The sequence below is a fragment of the Acartia tonsa genome, chromosome 3 (assembly GCF_053477335.1).
Source record: "Acartia tonsa isolate MP-2025a chromosome 3, ASM5347733v1, whole genome shotgun sequence".
In the NCBI taxonomy this organism is placed as follows: domain Eukaryota; kingdom Metazoa; phylum Arthropoda; class Copepoda; order Calanoida; family Acartiidae; genus Acartia; species Acartia tonsa.
The window spans coordinates 50404926-50424001 of NC_137262.1; the positions used below are offsets into that span (position 1 = coordinate 50404926).

General features: G+C 35.3%; 1 protein-coding gene across 9 annotated transcripts in view; it reads right to left on the reverse strand.

The window, feature by feature from the left end:
- Window positions 1-19076, reverse strand: part of APP-BP1 (Nedd8-activating enzyme E1 regulatory subunit APP-BP1) — a 32413-nt gene that overhangs the window by 6942 nt on the left and 6395 nt on the right. For all 9 annotated transcript variants that reach the window (XR_013877795.1, XR_013877794.1, XR_013877793.1 and 6 more), the window contains exons 9-10: window positions 18868-18934; window positions 18299-18399 (exon numbers count right to left, since the gene is read on the reverse strand). Coding sequence is in view for 2 of the 9 variants with exons in the window: in XM_080154437.1 (XP_080010563.1) it covers window positions 18299-18399; window positions 18868-18934 (168 nt within the window). In the remaining 7 variants the exon portion in view is untranslated. The remainder of the gene's footprint in view (window positions 1-18298; window positions 18400-18867; window positions 18935-19076) is intronic.

The window sequence follows — 19076 nt, forward strand, 5'->3', positions numbered from 1 at the left end:
TGTAGAGTAGCTTCTCTTTAACAAAGGTAAGTAATGTATGTCTGTTATTTTAATTAATTAAAAGGAGGATGTGCTTAAGGACCATTTGGGCAGGGGGGGGGGTTTACTCGAGAACCCTTAGAGCTAGAGGGAGCTAATTTTGGATTTAAGCTTCTATGGGGCCAAAGTTACTTTTAAAATTATCGTCGACCCCCCACCCCCCCCCAAAAATTTTTTTTTTTGGGGGGGGGGGTAAAAATTTTTTTTATTGCATTTCTCGCCGAATTAGGCAATTTGGAATCATTTGAGACCATGTTATTTTTTTCAAAAATTTTTCGCCTTACAAGCAACCCTGCGGGGGGACTTAGTCATTTTTTTCAAATTCTCGGTTATGAAGGTATATCTTAAATACAGTATGCTACTCTCTTAGTTTTAAAGATAATTGGATGAAATCTTTTTGATTGTGTCACTTATTACCCCAAGTTTTGGTATCTTTAAAAAAAAAACGGCGGCGGGACCGCCGCTCCCGCCGTCCGCCGCCGTTTTCCGTTTTGAAAAAAATAACATGGTTTACTCGAGAACCCTTAGAGCTAGAGGAAGCTAATTTTGGATTTAAGCTTCTATAGGGCCAAAGTTACTTTTAAAATCATCGTCGACCCCCCACCCCCCCCCCAAAATTTTTTTTTTGGGGGGGGGGCGGGTGGATTATACTATAGCATGTTTCTAAGAAACGACTTGAGATAAATGGAGCAAACCTTGGGATAACACTTTTGTAGGCCTATATTTGATTTTAAATTATCGCTGACCACCCACCCACCCCCAAACCCCTAATTAAGGGGGGGGGGGGCGGGTGGATTATACTATAGGGTGTTTCTAAGAAACGACTTGAGATAAATGGAGCAAACCTTGGGATAACACTTTGGTAGGCCTATATTTGATTTTTGAATTATCCTGACCACCCACCCACCCCCAAACCCCTAATTAAGGGGGGGGGGGGGGCGGGTGGATTATACTATAGGGTGTTTCTAAGAAATGACTTGAGATAAATGGAGCAAACCTTGGGATAACACTTTGGTAGGCCTATATTTGATTTTAGAATTATCGCTGACCACCCACCTACCCCCAAACCCCTAATTAAGGGGGGGGGGGCGGGTGGATTATACTATAGGGTGTTTCTAAGAAACGACTTGAGATAAATGGAGCAAACCTTGGGATAACACTTTTGTAGTCCTATATTTGATTTTAGAACTATTGTTGACCAATGACCACTGACCCATCCCCAAACCTCTAATTTTGGGGGGGGTAGGTGAATTATACTATAGGGTGTTTCTCAGAAACAATTTGAGATAAATGGAGCAAACCTTAGGATAAAACTTTTATGGGCCTATATTTGATTTAAGAATTATCATTGACCACCTACCCACCCCCTAACCCCTAATTTAGGGAGGGGGTGGGGGCAGGTGAATTATAATATATGGTGTTTCTCAGTAACCACTTGATATAAATGGAGCAAACCTTAGGGTAAAACTTTTGAAGGCATTTAGTTTTTCTTAGAAATATTGTTGACCACCCTCCCACCACCAAACCCTTAATTTAGGGGGGAGGGGGGTAGGTGGATTATACTATTGGGTGTTTTTCATTAACCTCTTGAGATAAATGGAGCAATCCTTGGGATAAAACTTTTGTATGCCTAAAGTTGCTTTTAGAAACATTGTTAACCACCCACCCAACCCCAAACCCCCTTAACTGAGGGGGGAGGGGTAGGTTGATTTTACTATATGGTGTTTCTCAGTAACCACTTGAGATAAATGGAGCAAATCTTAGGATAATACTTTTGGAGGCCTATATTTGCTTTTAGAACTATTTTCGACCACCTACTCACCCCCAAAGCCCTAATTTAGGGGGGGGGGGGGCAGGTGGATTATATTATAGAGTGTTTCTCAGTAACCACTTGAGATAAATGGAGCAAACCTTAATTTAAAACTTTTGTAGGCTTATAGTTGCTTTTAGAAATATCATTGACCACCCACCCAAACCCCATAAACTTAGGGGGGAGGGGCAGGTAGATTATATATTATAGGGTGCTTCTCAGTAACCACTTGAGATAAATTGAGCAAATCTAATGATGAAACTTTTGTGGCCCTATAATTAGGGATTTTGTGGATTATATTATAGGGTGTTTCTCAGTAACCAATTGAGAAAAATGGAGTTTACCTCATGATAAAACTTTTGTAGAACTATATTTAATTTTATAAATATCTGTCCCTTCACCAACCCCCAAAAGACCAAATTTTTGGAGGTGGACCTGGTAGCTAATACTTTTTATACTCAGAAACCACTAGAGATACATGGAGCAAACCTTAGGATTAACCATAAATACTTCTAATTGGAATTAAACTTATGAAGGCCTATAGTTGCTTTTATAATTTTTTTACTTTTTATAGTTACATTTCATCCCAGCACAAGATTACACCATAGCCATCAAAAAGATACCAATAGTTGGGGTAATTAGTGATCCAGCCCAAAAGATTTCATCCAATTAACTCTAAAACTAAGGGAGTAGCACCCAAAATAAAACACTTAGAATATTAGGTATTAGATAAGGGGGGGGGGGGCAAATGTGGTGACTCGTCACACGACTTACCAGCAATTTTATTGTGGGTGCTACTCCCTTAATATTAGAGATAATTTGATGAAATCTTTTGGGATGGGTCACTAATTACCCCAACTATTGGTATCTTTAAAAAAAACAGCGGCGGGACCGCCGCTCCCGCCGTCCGCCGCCGTTTTCCGCCGCTACAAAAAAAAAAAATTTATTGCATTTCTCGCCGAATTAGACAATTTGGAATCATTTGAGAGCATGTTATTTTTTTCAAAAATTTTTTTTTTTAAGATACCAATAGTTGGGGTAATTAGTGACCCAGCCCAAAAGATTTCATACAATTATCTCTAAAACTAAGGGAGTAGCACCCAAAATAAAATTGCTGGTTTGTCATGTGACGAGTCAACACATTTCCCCCCCCCCTTATCTAATACCTAATATTCTAAGTGTTTTATTTTGGGTGCTACTCCTTTAGTTTTAGAGATAATTGGATAAAATCTTTTGGGCTGGATCAATAATTACCCCAACTATTGGTATTGCTTGCAAGGGTGAAAATTTTTGAAAAAAATAACATGGTCTCAAATGATTCCAAATTGCCTAATTCAGCGAGAAATGCAATAAAAAAATTTTTTTGTGGCGGCGGAAAACGGCGGCGGGCGGCGGGAACGGCGGTCCAGTCGCCGTTTTTTTTTTAAGATACCAGTAGTTGGGGTAATTAGTGACCCAGCCCAAAAGATTTCATTCAATTATCTCTAAAACTAAGGGAGTAGCACCCAAAATAAAACATTTAGAATATTAGGTATTAGATAAGGGGGGGGAGGGAAATGTGGTGACTCTTCACACGACATACCAACAATTTTATTTTGGGTGCTTCTCCCTTAGTTTTAGAGATAATTGGATGAAATCTTTTGGGATGGGTCACTAATTACCCCAACTATTGGTATCTTTAAAAAAAAACGGCGGTGGTACCGCCGCTCATGCCGTCCTCCGCCGTTTTCCGCCGCCACAAAAAAAAATTTTTTTATTGCATTTCTCGCCGAATTAGGCAATTTGGAATCATTTGAGACCATGTTATTTTTTTCAAAATTTTTTTTAAAGATACCAATAGTTGGGGAAATTAGTGACCCATCCCAAAAGATTTCATCCAATTATCTCTAAAACTAAGGGAGTAGCACCCAAAATAAAATTGCTGGTTTGTCATGTGACGAGTCAACACATTTCCCCCCCCCCTTATCTAATACCTAATATTCTAAGTGTTTTATTTTGGGTGCTACTCCTTTAGTTTTAGAGATAATTCGATAAAATCTTTTGGGCTGGATCAATAATTACCCCAACTATTGGTATTGCTTGCAAGGGTAAAAATTTTTGAAAAAAATAACATGGTCTCAAATGATTCCAAATTGCCTAATTCAGCGAGAAATGCATTAAAATTTTTTTTTTTGGTGGCGGCGGAAAACGGCGGCGGGCGGCGGGAGCGGCGGTCCCGCCGCCGTCTTTTTTAAAAGATACCAATAGTTGGGGTAATTAGTGATCCAGCCCAAAAGATTTTATCCAATTATCTCAAAAACTAAGGGAGTAGCACCCAAAATAAAACACTTAGAATATTAGGTATTAGATAAGGGGGGGGGGGGAAATGTTGTGACTCATCACACGACATACCAGCAATTTTATTTTGGGTGCTACTCCCTTAGTATTAGAGATAATTTGATGAAACCTTTTGGGATGGGTCACTAATTACTCCAACTATTGGTATCTTTAAAAAAAAACGGCGGCGGGACCGCCGCTCCCGCCGTCCGCCGCCGTTTTCCGCCGCCACAAAAAAAATTTTTATTGCATTTCTCGCCGAATTAGGCAATTTGGAATCATTTGAGACCATGTTATTTTTTTCAAATTTTTTTTTTAAAGATACCAATAGTTGGGGTAATTAGTGACCCAGCCCAAAAGATTTCATCCAATTATCTCTAAAACTAAGGGAGTAGCACCCAAAATAAAATTGCTGGTTTGTCGTGTGACGAGTCAACACATTTCCCCCCCCCCCCCCTTATCTAATACCTAATATTCTAAGTGTTTTATTTTGGGTGCTACTCCTTTAGTTTTAGAGATAATTGGATAAAATGTTTTGGGCTGGATCAATAATTACCCCAACTATTGGTATTGCTTGCAAGGGTAAAAATTTTTGAAAAAAATAACATGGTCTCAAATGATTCCAAATTGCCTAATTCAGCGAGAAATGCAATAAAAAAATTTTTTGGTGGCGGCGGAAAACGGCGGTGGACGGCGGGAACGGCGGTCCCGTCGCCGTTTGTTTTTAAAAATACCAATAGTTGGGGTAATTATTGATCCAGCCCAAAAGATTTCATTTAATTATCTCTAAAACTAAGGGAGTAGCACCCAAAATAAAATATTTAGAATATTAGGTATTAGATAAGGGGGGGGGGAAATGTGGTGACTCATCACACGACATACCAGCAATTTTATTTTGGGTGCTTCTCCCTTAGTTTTAGAGATAATTGGATGAAATCTTTTGGGATGGGTCACTAATTACCCCAACTATTGGTATCTTTAAAAAAAAAACGGCGGCGGGACCGCTGCTCCCGCCGTCCGCCGCCGTTTTCCGCCGCCACAAAAAAAACTTTTATTGCATTTCTCGCCGAATTAGGCAATTTGGAATCATTTGAGACCATGTTATTTTTTTCAAATTTTTTTTTAAAGATACCAATAGTTGGGGTAATTAGTGACCCATCCCATAAGATTTCATCCAATTATCTCTAAAACTAAATGAGTAGCACCCAAAATAAAATTGCTGGTATGTCGTGTGAAGAGTCACCACATTTCCCCCCCCCCCCCCTTTTCTAATACCTAATATTCTAAGTGTTTTATTTTGGGTGCTACTCCTTTAGTTTTAGAGATAATTGGATAAAATCTTTTGGGCTGGATCAATAATTACTTCAACTATTGGTATTGCTTGCAAGGGTAAAAATTTTTGAAAAAAATAACATGGTCTCAAATGATTCCAAATTGCCTAATTCAGCGAGAAATGCAATAAAAAATTTTTTTGGTGGCGGCGGAAAACGGCGGCGGGCGGCGGGAACGGCGGTCCCGTCGCCGTTTTTTTTTAAAGATACCAGTAGTTGGGGTAATTAGTGACCCAGCCCAAAAGATTTCATTCAATTATCTCTAAAACTAAGGGAGTAGCACCCAAAATAAAACATTTAGAATATTAGGTATTAGATAAGGGGGGGGGGGGGAAATGTGGTGACTCTTCACACGACATACCAGCAATTTTATTTTGGGTGCTTCTCCCTTAGTTTTAGAGATAATTGGATGAAATCTTTTGGGATGGGTCACTAATTACCCCAACTATTGGTATCTTTAAAAAAAACGGCGGTGGTACCGCCGCTCCCGCCGTTTTCCGCCGCCACCAAAAAAAATTTTTTTATTGCATTTCTCGCCGAATTAGGCAATTTGGAATCATTTGAGACCATGTTATTTTTTTCAAAATTTTCTTTTAAAGATACCAATAGTTGGGGAAATTAGTGACCCATCCCAAAAGATTTCATCCAATTATCTCTAAAACTAAGGGAGTAGCACCCAAAATAATATTGCTGGTATGTCATGTGAAGAGTCACCACATTCCCCCCCCCCCCCCCTTATCTAATACCTAATATTCTAAATGTTTTATTTTGGGTGCTACTCCCTTAGTTTTAGAGATAATAATTGGATGAAATCTTTTGGGCTGGGTCACTAATTTCCCCAACTATTGGTATCTTTAAAAAAAAAATTTGAAAAAAAAACATGGTCTCAAATGATTCCAATTTGCCTAATTCAGCGAGAAATGCAATAAAATTTTTTTTTTGGTGGCGGCGGAAAAGGGCGGCGGGCGGCGGGAGCGGCGGTCCCGTCGCCGTCTTTTTTAAAAGATACCAATAGTTGGGGTAATTAGTGATCCAGCCCAAAAGATTTTATCCAATTATCTCTAAAACTAAGGGAGTAGCACCCAAAATAAAACACTTAGAATATTAGGTATTAGATAAGGGGGGGGGGGGGAAATGTTGTGACTCATCACACGACATACCAGCAATTTTATTTTGGGTGCTACTCCCTTAGTATTAGAGATAATTTGATGAAATCTTTTGGGATGGGTCACTAATTACTCCAACTATTGGTATCTTTAAAAAAAAAAAGGCGGCGGGACCGCCGCTCCCGCCGTCCGCCGCCGTTTTCCGCCGCCACAAAAAAAAAATTTTATTGCATTTCTCGCCGAATTAGGCAATTTGGAATCATTTGAGACCATGTTATTTTTTTCAATTTTTTTTTTTAAAGATACCAATAGTTGGGGTAATTAGTGACCCAGCCCAAAAGATTTCATCCAATTTTCTCTAAAACTAAGGGAGTAGCACCCAAAATAAAATTGCTGGTTTGTCGTGTGACGAGTCAACACATTTCCCCCCCCCCCCTTATCTAATACCTAATATTCTAAGTGTTTTATTTTGGGTGCTACTCCTTTAGTTTTAGAGATAATTGGATAAAATGTTTTGGGCTGGATCAATAATTACCCCAACTATTGGTATTGCTTGCAAGGGTAAAAATTTTTGAAAAAAATAACATGGTCTCAAATGATTCCAAATTGCCTAATTCAGCGAGAAATGCAATAAAAAAAATTTTTGGTGGCGGCAAAAACGGCGGCGGACGGCGGGAACGGCGGTCCCGTCGCCGTTTGTTTTTAAAAATACCAATAGTTGGGGTAATTATTGATCCAGCCCAAAAGATTTCATTTAATTATCTCTAAAACTAAGGGAGTAGCACCCAAAATAAAATATTTAGAATATTAGGTATTAGATAAGGGGGGGGGGGGGAATGTGGTGACTCATCACACGACATACCAGCAATTTTATTTTGGGTGCTTCTCCCTTAGTTTTAGAGATAATTGGATGAAATCTTTTGGGATGGGTCACTAATTACCCCAACTATTGGTATCTTTAAAAAAAAACGGCGGCGGGACCGCTGCTCCCGCCGTCCGCCGCCGTTTTCCGCCGCCACAAAAAAAAAATTTTTATTGCATTTCTCGCCGAATTAGGCAATTTGGAATCATTTGAGACCATGTTATTTTTTTCAAAATTTTTTTTTTAAAGATACCAATAGTTGGGGTAATTAGTGACCCATCTTAAAAGATTTCATCCAATTATCTCTAAAACTAAGGGAGTAGCACCCAAAATAAAATTGCTGGTATGTCGTGTGACAAGTCACCACATTTCCCCCCCCCCCCTTATCTAATACATAATATTCTAAGTGTTTTATTTTTGGTGCTACTCCCTTAGTTTTAGAGATAATTGGATGAAATCTTTTGGGCTGGGTCACTAATTACCCCAACTACTGGTATCTTAAAAAACACTTAAAATATTAGGTAGGTATTAGATAAGGGGGGGGGGGGGGGGGAAATGTTGTGACTCGTCACACAACATACCAGCAATTCTATTTTGGGTGCTACTCCCTTAGTTTTAGAGATAATTGGATGAAATCTTTTGGGATGGGTCACTTATTACCCCAACTATTGGTATCTATAAAAAAAAACGGCGGCGGGACCGCCGCTCCCGCCGTCCGCCGCCGTTTTCCGCCGCCACAAAAAAAAGACAATTAGAAATATAATTTTGAGACTGTCATACTTACTTTTGGAATTATAGAGTAGCTTAGCAAGTAAAAAGTCTATTTATTATTTAAATAACTTACCACTCTCTTGCTTACTCTTAAACGAGCCATAGTGAATATGTCTAAAACATTTCTGAAATTGAAATACTTTTCATGGGCCAAGTTATTTTTTTTATTATACATTTGTCTTAAAAGTACAGTTGTCAAAAAAGGTAGACATACCAAATATAAAATGCTATCCTATTTATTTTAAGCAAAATCAGGTTGATATCTTCAAAAATAAGCTCAGAACTAATGTTTTTAGTTTTTTTGTGGGTCTTTTGCTCCACAATCCCCTAGAAGGAAAGTTGCAAAATGAAATGTGTAATGGTTACTTAGTTCAATTATATGAAATGTTTTCTTAAAAAAAAAATCAGGTTGATATATTTAGAAATAAGGTCAGAACTCATATTTTTAGTGTTTTGGGGGGTCTTTTGCTCCACTAGCCCCTAGAAGGAAAGTCCCAAAATGAAATATGTAATGGTTACTTAGATACTTAGTTCAGTTAGATTAAAAAAGTTTTCTTTAAAAAAATTAGGTTGATATATTTAAATATAAGGTAAGAACTCATATTTTTAGTGTTTTGGGGGGTCTTTTGCTCCACAAGACCCTAGATGGAAAGTCCCAAAATGAAATGTGTAATGGATACTTAGTTCAGTTATAATAAAAAAAGTTTTCTTTAAAAAATTAGGTTGATATCTTTCAAAATAAACTCAAAACTCATATTTTTATTGTTTTGGGGGGTGTTTTACTTCACAAGCCCCTGTAATGAAAGTCCCAAAATGAATTCTGTAAAGGGTACTTAGTTCGGTTATGTTTAAAAAGTTATTTAAACAAAATCAGGTTGATCTCTTCTAAAATAAGCTCAGAACTCATCGTTTTAGTTTTTTGTGGGTCTTTTGCTCCACAAGCCCCTAGAAGGAAAGTTGCAAAATGAAATGTGTAATGGTTACTTAGTTCAATTATATTTAAAAAGTTTTCTTTAAAAAAATCAGGTTGACATCTTTAAAAATTAGCTCAAAACTCATTTTTTAGTTTTTAATAGTTCTTTTGCTCCACAAGCCCCTAAAGGAAAGTCCCAAAAAGAAATGTGTAATGCCTACTTAGTTCAGTTTTATTAAACGTTTTCTTTAAAAAAATCAGGTTGATATATTTAGAAATAAGGTCAAAACTCATATTTTTAGTGTTTTGGGGGGTCTTTTGCTCCACTGGCCCCTAGAAGGAAAGTCCCAAAATTCAATTTTTAAGTTTTACGTGAACATCTATTCATATAAGACATTTTACAAAAATAATTATGTTGAAAACTTAGAAAGCAAGCCCACACGTCCCTCCCAAAATTTATACTGAATTTCATTTCCTTTAAGTGTACAAACTCCCCCCCCCCCTCCATAATAAAATAAAGAGCAATTTGTATGATATGCACATTTGTAATATTTTATGCAATACTATCGACTGCGCCCTAGCATTTAGTGGCTCTATACCGAAGGAATATGGAAGGGCAGAAAAATAGCCTAATACCATTTCTACCAGGACTTTATATAAAAATAAAATAGCCTAAAACCAACCCGAGACGTATAAGAAGCTTTACTGTAAAGGAGGACCATATCTGTTGAGCGGTTCATTTGCTACAGACAAAAAAAAAGCTTATTACTTAATATTAGGATGTACTAATGTATGCAAATACTTAATACATTTTAGACATTTTTTAATATTAAAAGCATAACTAGATAATAAAAAAATACAAAATTATTTATTTAAAATTCTAGAAATAAAAATACTAGGTATGAAATTATCACTAATTAATAAAATCGTTAATTTGGGTCATTTTGACTTTATTTACACCTAATAACATTTAACTACAGATTGTTTACAAACTCAAACTGTCGACTGCTTACATAAAAAGAATGTACACTTTAATCGTTCTGCCGGCAAAAACACATAAAAACAGGGTTCACTTTAACCCTTTATTGACGACGAATATAATAGTATGCAGTGGGAGAGGAAACTGGCTTCTATTTAAAGATATCAACCTGATTTTTTTTATTACAGAAAACTCTTTAAAAAAAATGAATTAAGTAACCACTAGGTACACATATTATTTTGGGACTTTCCTTCTAAATGCTTGTGGAGCAAAAGACCCCCCCAAACTAAAAATAGCAGTTGTGAGCTTATTTTTAAAGATAACAGAATGATTTTTTTAAAAGAAAACTTTTTAGAAATAACCTAACTAAGTAACCATTACACATTTTATTTAGGGTCTTTCCTTCTAGGGGCATGTGAAGCAAAAGATTCCCTAAACTAAAATTAAAAATTAGGAGTTATAAGCTTATTTTTAAAGATATCAACCTGATTTTTTATAAGAAAACTTTTTATGAATAACTGAACTAAGTTACAGTCACACATTTTATTTTGGGTCTTTCCTTCTAGAGGCTTGTGGAGCAAAAGTCCCCAAAACTAAAAATAGGAGTTCTGAGCTTATTTTGAAAGATATAAAACTGATTTTTTAAAAGAAAACTTTTTAAGAATAACTGAACTAAGTAACCATCACACATTTTATTTTGGGTCTTTCCTTCTAGGGGCTTGTGGAGCAAAAGTCCCCTACACTAAAAATAGGAGTTCTCAGCCTATTTTGAAAGATATAAACCTGATTTTTTAAAAGAAAACTTTTTAAAAATAACTGAACTAAGTTACTATTACACATTTCATTACAACCAAATCTGTTAAGGTTACCTAGTTCAGTTATTTTTAAAAAGTTTTCTTGTATTTATTCAAATCCAGTGGATAGGAACTGGTTCTCATCCATACAAAAAAACTCTGTCTAGCATCGTATTATATCCAGCTTTCTACGAATATAAAAATGTGCAATCATAAGATTAAAACCAGTTGTTATAGCTGGTGCCTTTGGTACCTCAGAGCTAAAAAAAACAAGTTCCTTTTTTATTAAAAGTTTTCTTTTCCAGCCTCCAACCTCCTTCCTTTGCCATAATAGGGTTTGGGGGTGGGTGTGAGTGGGAGGTGAGCAATATTTATAAAAGTATTAAACACCAGCCTCACAGCCCCCCCTCAGTTAATTAAGGGGGATTGGGGGTGGGTAGGTAGTCAACAATAGTTCTGAGAGCAACAATAAGCCTACAAAAGTGTTATCCTAAGGTTTGCTCCATTTATCTTAATTAAAGTGGTTACTGAGAAACACCCTATAGTAAAATCAACCTGCCCCCCCCCCCCTTCAGTTTAGGGGGTTTGGGGTTTGGTGGGTGGTCAATAATATTTAAAAAAGCAACTTTAGGTGTACAAAAGTTTTATCCTAAGGAAGGCTCCATTTATCTCAAGTGGTTACTGAGAAACACCCAATAGTATAATCCACCTACCATCCCTTCTCCTCTGAATTAAGGGTTTGGGGGTGGGTGTATGGTCAACAATATTTCTAAGAGCAACTATATGCCTAGTAAAGTTTTATCCTAAGGTTTGGTCCATTTATCTCAAGTGGTTACTGAAAAACACACAATAGTATAATCCACCCGCCCCCCCCCCTCCCTAAATTAGGGGTTTGGGGGTGGGTGGGTGGTCAACAATAATTCTGAAATCAAATATAGGCCTACAAAAGTTTTATCCTAAGGTTTGCTGCATTTATCTCAAGTCATTTCTGAGAAACACCCTAAAGTATAATCCACCCGCCCCCCTCCCTAAATTAGGGGTATGGGGGGTGGGGTGGGTGATCAACGATAATTCTAAATTTAAATATACTGAAAAACACACAATAGTATAATCCACCCGCCCCCCCCCCTCCCTAAATTAGGGGTTTGGGGGTGGGTGGGTGGTCAACAATAATTCTGAAATCAAATATAGGCCTACAAAAGTTGTATCCTAAGGTTTGCTGCATTTATCTCAAGTCGTTTAAGAGAAACACCCTATAGTATAATCCACCCGCCCCCCCCCCCAAAAAAAATTAGGGGTTTGGGGGTGGGTGGGTGGTCAACGATAATTCTAAAATCAAATATAGGGCTACAAAACTTGTATCCTAAGGTTTGCTCCATTTATCTCAAGTCGTTTATGAGAAACACCCTATAGTATAATCCACCTGCCCCCCCCCCCCCAAATTAGGGGTTTGGGGGTGGGTGAGTGGTCAACGATAATTCTAAAATCAAATATAGGTCTACAAAACTTGTATCCTAAGGTTTGCTCCATTTATCTCAAGTCGTTTATGAGAAACACCCTATAGTATAATCCAACCGCCCCCCCCCCCCCCCAAATTAGGGGTTTAGGTGTGGGTGGGTAGTCAACGATAATTCTAAAATCAAATATAGGCCTACAAAACTTGTATCCTAAGGTTTGCTGCATTTATCTCAAGTCGTTTATGAGAAACACCCTATAGTATAATCCACCCGCCCCCCCCCCCCAAATTAGGGGTTTGGGGGTGGGTGGGTGGTCACCGATAATTCTAAAATCAAATATAGGCCTACAAAACTTGTATCCTAAGGTTTGCTGCATTTATCTCAAGTCATTTATGAGAAACACCCTATAGTATAATCCACCTCCCCCCCCCCCCAAATTAGGGGTTTGGGGGTGGGTGGGTGGTCACCGATAATTCTAAAATCAAATATAGGCCTACAAAACTTGTATCCTAAGGTTTGCTCCATTTATCTCAAGTCGTTTCTTAGAAACATCCTATAGTATAATCCACCCGCCCCCCCCCAAAAAAAAAAAAATGGGGGGGGGGTGGGGGGTCGACGATAATTTTAAAAGTAACTTTGACCCTATAGAAGCTTAAATCCAAAATTAGCTCCCTCTAGCTCTAAGGGTTCTCGAGTAAACCATGTTATTTTTTTCAAAACGGAAAACGGCGGCGGACGGCGGGAGCGGCGGTCCCGCCGCCGTTTTTTTTTTAAAGATACCAAAACTTGGGGTAATAAGTGACACAATCAAAAAGATTTCATCCAATTATCTTTAAAACTAAGAGAGTAGCATACTGTATTTAAGATATACCTTCATAACCGAGAATTTGAAAAAGTCCCCCCGCAGGGTTGCTTGTAAGGCGAAAAATTTTTGAAAAAAATAACATGGTCTCAAATGATTCCAAATTGCCTAATTCGGCGAGAAATGCAATAAAAAAAATTTTTACCCCCCCCCCAAAAAAAAAATTTTTGGGGGGGGGTGGGGGGTCGACGATAATTTTAAAAGTAACTTTGGCCCCATAGAAGCTTAAATCCAAAATTAGCTCCCTCTAGCTCTAAGGGTTCTCGAGTAAACCCGCCCCCCCCCCCTGCCCAAATGGTCCTTAAGCACATCCTCCTTTTTAGTGTGTTTACAAATTGCAATACACACACTTAATTTAACTGGATCTTAATTCCAGTTGGCTTTATTGAGTTGCACAGCGACACATAACAAATGTATGTCCGTCTGTAATTCTTTAGTAGTATCTCACAATATAATATGACTCGCCTCATTACAACTTCAAGTATCCATACCAGTTTTAATATCGGAGTTACTTCATTGCTAAATTATATCTGCCTGTAAATAGGTAAATTCTCTACTACTTCATTTCAATTTTTTCAGACTTTATAATTTTAAACTTTTCTATACTAAAATAGCTCTTTGTATGTCAATGCTAGTTTGTACATTGTACAATTGCATGTTTTAAAAAGCTTCGCTTCTATGAATGTTGTTAGCGTTGTTAATTTGCATCTAATGCATTTATTAAAACAATGTCAAAACAAAATTAAATAACAAAATTTAGTAAACTATTCAGAAGTTTATTTTGACTTTTAGCAAACTTGTTTTATTTATACAGGGACAAATAAAGACTTAAACATTTTATGCACATGAAAAATGAGATTTGGAGATACATCAAAAAAATAATATGTGAATATATTATTTCGTTTGAAAATAAAATTAAAACCTTTAATTCTATTTTAAATATACTAAAATTGCTTCAAACAAAAGAAGTTTTTTTTGGACCAATTCACAGAATTTTTTTTTTACAAAACTGATAAAACAGTCATTTTAATTGTGCTTTTTTCTTATAATTTTGCTTAACATTATAGTACTTTTTGTGGACTTGATTGTCTGTATTTTTTAAAGGGAAGGAAAGAACAATGGAATGTAAATTACACTGGTACACAAAGTTAAATAATAATATTATATGATTTGTTGGTTTAAAACTTAGTGTCCATCATTTTCAACCAATAATTTAATCTTTAATTGTCATCATTGGAATGTTTGTTGTTTACCAATTAATTGTCTATTGTCTTATCTCTTAAGATCCCTGGTAAAACGATAGAAAGTAGCCAGTATTAAGTACTTCAAATTGGAGTGGGGAATAAACTCAACAACCAGAAAATATTTAAGTGCTTAGGAAATAAGTTTATACAAATAAACATATTTACAAAAATTATAACAATGTAAACTTTATTTTATTCTGAATTTTGACCATTTATTTTGATTATTAAATGATTTTATAGTTTTTTTTGGGGTTTCACTGATATGTTTCCTTGTGTGTTAATGTTAAAATTCACTTAGTTATAAAGCTACAACTATGTTATTATTAAATCTTTACTCATGATTACTCTATATTTTCAATAAATCTCACTATTTTTTCAGTCTTGTCTTGAGTAAGATATCTTAATAGAAAAGATTTAATCTTATGAAGAGCAAAATTTTTAGTTTCTACCTTTCTTTTGATCCAGTACAGTGGGAAACAATATCTTGTATATCTTGTAAACACTTCAAAAACTTGTAGCATAACTTTTTCAATCAGAATTATCCAATTATTATCTTTTGATTGATTATTTCGAATGTATAATAGATACCAAAAAATCATTGAACCACTGAAAACCAAGATTGTAATATTTACAGGTATTGGAGGTGGTTTTGGACCAAAACACTCATCTATAGGTATGCTGTTTGGCTGGTTTGGTAAAAATTGTGAAGAATTATGAGCCATTTCTACAGCTGTAGTAAGTGATATGTTATCTTGTGGTTTAATTTCTGTATCATTACAATTAACATTTGCTGCTGATCTACCAGCGGTTTGAAATTTTGAACTCTTCCTAGAGTATTGATTCTTTGAAGCACATGTAGTAGATGGAAGTGGTGTTAAAGAGATATCTACTGTTGTCATAGAAGAGTTACTAGTAGAAGGCAGTGCTAATTTAGAACTGTTGATGGTCATATTGGAGGCCATGGTAAAGACTTTAAGTGTTTTGTCAGATTTTGTTATTTTCAGAGATTCTTTGACCCCAGGTTGAAAGGATGTAGCTGAAAAATTTATTTAATTTAAAAATGTTCAGCTGGTTCTGTTATTATTAAAATTGTTGCGACCACTCCTAAATTACATTTTATCTAAGATCAGAGTGAAAAAAAAAATTTATACAGTGCTTGTTGGACATTTGTCTTTTACTTATGGGAGAAGGTAACACTTGAAAATAATTTCAGCTACCTAAACTAGCCTGAGGCAACTTGAACCAACTAACTAGAATACTTTTAAATTCTAAAATCATAAATGAAAAAACATTTACCTTCCTGAACAGGAGTCTTTGCAACAGGCAAAACTCCGTTAATATTTGATACCAAATTTTGGTTATTTGTATTGAATCTTTTCTTCTTATGCTTCTGAACTTTTATGTAGATTCTTGAAGTTATTTCTGTTATAAGGCCAGCTGTCATGGCAAGTGGTAAAAGTATACTTGATCTCCTGTAAATCTCCTCATCCAATTTGTATCCATGAAGTGTATTCAATGTTGTTAAAAAGCTTTTTGGACAGAAATTTCCATACTGTATTATAGATACACATACTTCAAAGCACATACCACATAAAACAGCAGTCACAACAACTTTAAAAATTATTTCATGATTGCTATTAATAAAATTGTATGGAAATATTGTTAGCCAGCACTTTAGAATCAACACAGCAAAGAATGTAAAGAACACTAGTAACTCAAAGTATCTTGTTGAAAGAATTGAACAGACTAAGGTAGGATATCTGTGAAATATGTAGTGTGTTTCCTCTGGGAATCCATTGAAGATAAAAGACCAGAGAAGGTGGCGTGTCTGTAACATGAATACAACCACCATCAACAATCTCATGGTTGTGTTCAGAGAGGTCTGCTTGCAGGGCGGACCAGATTTGTAGTATAGGTAAAGAATATAAATTGAAGTTACACCTATTATCCATCCTGTAGATTCTACAAACAGTGTATACAAGGATGGGTTTACTGGTGTTAAAACCAGAAACACTGTATAACAAAATAGAACTTTCTTGTTAAGCATCCTTTTACATACTGTCATATTTGTTTTAAATATTCTATTTCATATCAAATAGGAGAGCAATAAATAAATGGACACTAACAATTTTCAATTTTTTTGATGATAAAACTTCAAAAATTATCAAAACTTTACCTAACAGGAATAATATTAATATTTTAAAAATCTGAAAACAATGATGACAACATCAATAGGGAACGAAGCAATCAATCAATGTATATTAAGAAAAACCTATAAAATGACTGACAAACTGAGTAATGTTAATGGTCTGTTGGTGGCATATATTATCAAGACCATTTTAGAAGATCACATCCAATAAATCAAAATGCGTTACAATTAAACCCTCAGATGTTAAAAATTAGGTAATGCTTATTGTCAGGGGAATTATCAAAAAACGACATACCTTTATATCAAACAAAACATTTATCAAGTACATTTATCCATTTAGACAGAGTAAATTATAAATTATCCTTGCTTTATATAAAATATTTGTAGAATCCTTTTTAATGCACATAAGGGGGGGTTTTTTAATGCAACCATCTCGTAATCAATGATTAAATGGCACTTAGAATTCGAATTTCGATCTGAAATTGTGCATGAATAATCCTTGGTAGGTCTATTTTCCCTAAATCGAACAAAAAGTTGGAAAAGTAACGGCTGGCGGCTCAGCCGTATAGCCGTTTTTTGCCTATTTTCAGGGCAAATTCATCATTAATTACGTAGAAATCAACTTTTTAAAACATATTTTTTGTTTAATTCATGTTAAATGATAGCAATAACAGTTTTTTAAATTTCTAGTGCCAACAGCTACCGGCTAGAACCGTTTGATAAGGTTTTAGAGCGAGATAAAGTATTATGTGGTGATAGGTTTCGTGACTAATATGCTCTTAAGATAGCAAAAAAATGGGAAAACAGCTAAGCCGCCAGCCGTTAGCCGTTACTTTTCCAACTTTTTGTTCGATTTAGGGAAAATAGACCTACCAAGGATTATTCATGCACAATTTCAGATCGAAATTCGAATTCTAAGTGCCATTTAATCATTGATTACGAGATGGTTGCATTAAAAAACCCCCCCTTTAAATATTGTTTAACTTGAATTGGATATTTGTACCTACTTAATTTTTTATTTATTATTTTATTCTTTGAAAGGGATTATAAATTATAATATTTATTAAATATGTACATTTATTTATAATTAGCATTTGAAGTGACTAGTTCAAATAAATATGGTTTTAAATGAATGCGTAGTTAGTTTATGAAGTAAATATTTGATGAATTCATAGATTTATTATGTTAAACCTTGTGTAGTAACAGGCTAATTTGTGTATTCTTATATAAAAGTAACAGAATGTGTGTCTATCTACCTGCCCCTAGAGTTCTCTAGGGGTGTAGCCGCTAGAAGCTAGATATTCTATTAAGGTTTAAATCGAAAAGCCATTTAATTAAAAAATTTACTAACAACAAAATGTTTGGAAATCCCAAGTAATATTTGAATTGTTTAAATGACAGCACTCATTTTTGTTTTAATTTCTGTTCTTTTGACTTATGTACCTAACGTGTTTGATGATTTAATTTTTTTCAAAATAAATATAAAACTGACGACTGGTTGATCAGTTAATACTTACTTTGCACTATCACAAAACATATTTGGTAATGGTTCACTTACTACTCTACTTGTAAGTCTGTTTTAATTGATGTTTGTTTGACTTTGACAACGAATTTGATGACTTAAACTGTCAAAGAAAAACTTAAAATGTTAAAGTTTAATTTTACCTTGCACTATCACTAAACATATCTGGAAGAAGTCCTTCCACTGGTAATCTCTTCTCCAGCTCAACAAATTGTTTTACAGCATGCGCTATCACCCAAAAGCCCTAAAAAATAAAAAGGATGATAACATTAACTGATAAATAAATAGGAATCATCATGCAAAGTTTAAAATCGATGGGACAATTCTAACATGTATAAACAAAGGAAAACAGCTAACCGCTACGGACGGACGGACAGACACAAATTATAGAAAAGACTCGCTTTCAATATATAAATTACGTTAAAAGAATCACAATAATAACAAAATAAGTTAAAATTGAAGTAACTAAGCAACTTTTGCAAACATTGTAAAAAATCAGTGAATTAAACAATTTTAGAGGATAGATTACTAAATGAAATTTTATTGATAATTAAGTATTCGACTCTGAACAACAAAGAAAAGATCCATAAAGGCGAAGAACAATGGACAAACAAACATTAAGAAGTACAGTATAAAGCATTTTATATTAAGTAGACAAACTTTGCTTTTGAAATTACTTGACAGGCTGCCTTATGAAAAAACAAAAAAATACCTTTGATTTACTGGAAAGATTAGAAGCACACTCATCAGAAAGAAGTTTCATTGTGTTGTCAGGTATACTAAAATAAAGTGAATTAAATAGGAGTAGGTAATTAAAATAGTGCTATAAAAAAGCTGTATTTTATTTTCTGTGGCACGTAAAACCTCAGTCCATTTTTAGTCTTTAATAAAGCCATATACACAGAGGAAGTTGTGTAAACT